Below are 3,787 nucleotides of genomic sequence, written 5' to 3'. Positions count from 1 at the left end.
AAGAACCTGTACCAAAGAACCTGGTGCCAAAGAACCTGGTGCCAAAGAACCTGGTACCAAAGAACCTGGTACCAAAGAACCTGGTGCCAAAGAACCTGGTCTCAAAGTGAGCTGAGTGGAGTTGAAGCGAAGCACGCAGTAGAATAAGAGTCGTCTAATAAGATCCACCTCTGTGATAATATCAGCTGACGTCACATTAACATTTCAAACAGCAGAAATAAATAAATGTCAGTTGAATCACCAGGGTCAGTGGATTCACCTGCAGGGTCAAAGTGTGGTGAATATTTTGCCTCAAATTCATCTTTGTTGAAAATCTGACCTGTGAGCCTCACCACTGAGCGACAGTGAACCCCCTCACTGGCAGAGTTTTATACTGTAATGACTGTATTTATATATGATCTGTGTACATGTGTGTGTGCTGTGCACATGTGTGTGTGCTGTGCACATGTGTGTGTGCTGTACTCACACTCTCCGCTCCACTTGCTGGGGTGGAGCATCAGCCGGCTCTTGGCCTCCTCCAGCTCCACCTTCAGCCTCTCGTGTTTGCTCTTCAGCTCTCTGATCTGCTGCTGTCGCTTCTCCAGCATCCTCAGCCGGGCGTTAAAGTACAGCAGACCCTGAGGACCAAACACAAGCTGCTGATACTTCTGTCTCTGGTGTCTCTGTGATGTGAACTCTGCAGAGCGTCAGCAGGTTTATACAGGTGGGAGGGGGGATTACCACCAGTGGAATGGGGGCTGCTAACCTGCTCTGAGACGTCAGTCTGTGTCCATGGCTGGATTTAATTAGGAGTCAGCCGGAGATAAAATTAGCATGTGCACTAATCTGCTGGCTGTAGGCTTAATCTGTGGGCGGAGGATTAGGGCCAGTTGAGGACGGACAGGTGACGGAGAGGTGGATCAGTGTCGCCTCTCAGCTTCACTTAATTACAGGTGTTGGAGGAAGACAGAAGGGAGGAAGTCTCTGCTGAGGCAGGAAACGCTGCAGCACTCACAGACTGATACGAATGTTTTTATCCAATAGGACATGTGATCATTTTTCTCTTAAAATCGGTATCTTAATGACACTTAAACTGTTATAAAGGGGGCAGAGTTTCCACGTTTGTTAAAGGGATAATGCACCCAAAAATGAAAATTCAGCCATTATCTACTCACCCTCATGCTGAGGGAGGCTCTGGTGAAGTTTTAGAGTCCTTACATCACTTGCGGAGATCGGCGGGGGGAGAGGCTAGCACACCTAATGGCATACGGGGCCCCAGACTAACGTCCAAGAACACAAAATTGAATCCACAAAATATCTCCATACTGCTCATCCGTAGTGATCCAAGTGTGCTGCAGCTCCGACATAAAAAGTTGTTTCGAAAAACGTCATTTGAACTCTGTTTTTAGCCTCATTGTAGCCTGTAGCTCTGACTGCTTCTCTGTGTTCCGCGCTCACGTGTGCACGCTTGACAGGAAGTGACCGCCATGAGACGGCGCACCATCTCTAGTCAACAACTCTCTGTGCTTCTGATCTGTAACGTTGACAGGAAGTGACCACCATGAGACGGCGCATCATCTCTAGTCAACAACTCTCTGTGCTTCGTTCTGATTTGCAGCTTTTCAGACTTATGTTGTGGCTGAATATAATTTGTAGCTTCTTAAAATCTGAATGAGGATAGTGATAGTGAGATACTGGCTAAGGTGATGAAACAAAACCAGCATCAGATGGACTGTATTCATAATCAATACGCCACAATAATATAAATAACCAGCGCCAAGTCATCAGTCAATGAGAATGTGTGTGTGTGGGCGGGGCATAAGCACATACAGCCAGCAGCAGCAGCGACCCACCGTCTGACACCGGCACACCGTGAGGACGGAAAAAGAGGGCTCTGTGGGGACAGAGCGCCTGCTGCAGGAAGCCAACACGCCATCTGTGGTCATTTTGACTTGACCAGCAGACTTCACTACAAGCTGATTGGCTGTTAAAACAGGTGACGTACTTTAAAACCAGCCGTCAGCCATTTGTCCAGCTGAGTGTCAGGTGACACCATCAGCCGGCTTGAGTCGAGCTCAGACCGGCCAGTTCACACCGCTGACACTTTTCTCTGTGTTCTCTGTGTTCTAAAACAGTTTTGTCTCGTCGTGAATCTTTGGTCTGAACTGGACTCAAAACAAGCTCAGTGAGCTGCTAACACAGTTAGCCTGTTAGCTTCAGCTTTATTCTGAATCAATCAACTAGAAGCTGCCATGTCAAATAAAAGTCTCACTAGGAAAAACTGCTGAGGAAAAATATAAACTACAGCAGTGGTTCCCAACTGGTGGGTCATGGTCTAAAAGTGCGTCACAAACGTGTCTTTGTTTTTAAGTACAGTGAATTTTCAGCACAGAGCTTTTATTTTGAAGTGCTGTTTCCTGCTGTAGAGTCAGACTACTGGACAGAAAGAGCAAACCAGCTGTGTTCACACCAAACGCAATGAGAAGTTTCATGTCACATTACTGTCATGAGTTTGACCGCTGGAATATTTTGTGTTGACTCTTTATATGTGCACATATCTCGTGAACTTCAACTGGTACGTCCTCAGCGTCATCCATCCCTGGATGATCTCAATGCTGATTGGCTATTGCAGCACGAATTGGTCGCTGAAGTTCAGATTTTTCAACTCTTGTGTGAAGCGCATGATGTGAAATCACACTACTCGCTTCATTTGCACTGCTTAATTCACGTGTTTCATGTCATTCATGTCATGTACATCACGCCACCCAGCGGGATTTCATGTCTAATCTGGTCTTTACGTGTCAGTCACTGGTGTGAAGCGTTTTATTGAGGTCGGTGTGAACACATGAGGAGAAATGTGAATCACTGATTTACAGTATTAAACCAATTGAACTCTGATAACAATCTGCTGGTGTCAAATTAGGATGATGAAATATTTTTATAATATTGAGTTCATTTTCCAGGAATCATTATTAATTCATATATTTCACACAATTCATTGGTATGATATAATTAATATTAATATTAGTAAAACATGTAATTATTCCATATGAAGACAGTGATGTTTGACGCCAGGCAGCGTGATGGGTGCCATGGATGAAGCGAGTGGTGCAGTTTTGCATTGTTTGCTTATTCCTGTTAAAAAATCTGAACTTAAACATCTAATTTGCGCCCTGACCAATCAGCACGCCGAAGACGTACTGGCAAGTTCATGTGTGGATGATGCAGGTTATTTGTGCATATGAACCAAGTCAACATAAAATATTCTAGCGTTAAACTAGCGTCAGTAATGCAACACAAAAAATTCACATAATGTTTGGTGTGAACACGACATGAGAACAAAAAGGATTTATATATTAAAATCAACTGAGGCTGTAACATCCGTCGAACATTAGTGTGATCATCTGATCAAAACTCACCTTTTCAACATCATGGAACGGCTGCAGAGAGAAGACAGAGACAGAGAAGAAGAGGATGATGAGGCTGTGATGAAGAGCACATCCTGTACCTCTAATTGAAAATAAATCAGTTCATGACTTCACTTCCCTCCACACACTGAAGGTTAATAACCCGTCAACACAGAGAGAGGTGATGGCCATAAAGACCAACCAGCCGACGCCCAACCTTCATCCATCATTGCACCACCCCCACCTATCACTCCCATCTAAACCAATTAGGACTGACCTGTGAGTGACTGGGAGATCAATCAATTCAATCAATCAATTTTATTTATAAAGCCCAATATCACAAATCACAATTTGCCTCACAGGGCTTTACAGCATACGACATCCCTCTGTCCTTATGACCC

General features: G+C 44.6%; 1 protein-coding gene across 1 annotated transcript in view; it reads right to left on the bottom strand.

Annotated features, from left to right (window-relative positions):
* The window catches only part of LOC126398241 (kinesin-like protein KIF26A), a 73,497-nt gene that overhangs the window by 7,264 nt on the left and 62,446 nt on the right, over positions 1–3,787 (bottom strand). The window contains exons 13-14 of the mRNA XM_050057404.1: positions 3,399–3,419; positions 467–617 (exon numbers count right to left, since the gene is read on the bottom strand). Of these exons, the coding sequence (XP_049913361.1) occupies positions 467–617; positions 3,399–3,419 (172 nt within the window). The remainder of the gene's footprint in view (positions 1–466; positions 618–3,398; positions 3,420–3,787) is intronic.

This window comes from Epinephelus moara, chromosome 12 (assembly GCF_006386435.1).
Source record: "Epinephelus moara isolate mb chromosome 12, YSFRI_EMoa_1.0, whole genome shotgun sequence".
Taxonomy (NCBI): domain Eukaryota; kingdom Metazoa; phylum Chordata; class Actinopteri; order Perciformes; family Serranidae; genus Epinephelus; species Epinephelus moara.
Note: the sequence above shows the minus strand (reverse complement) of the source record. Positions and strands in the feature narration are given on the sequence as shown.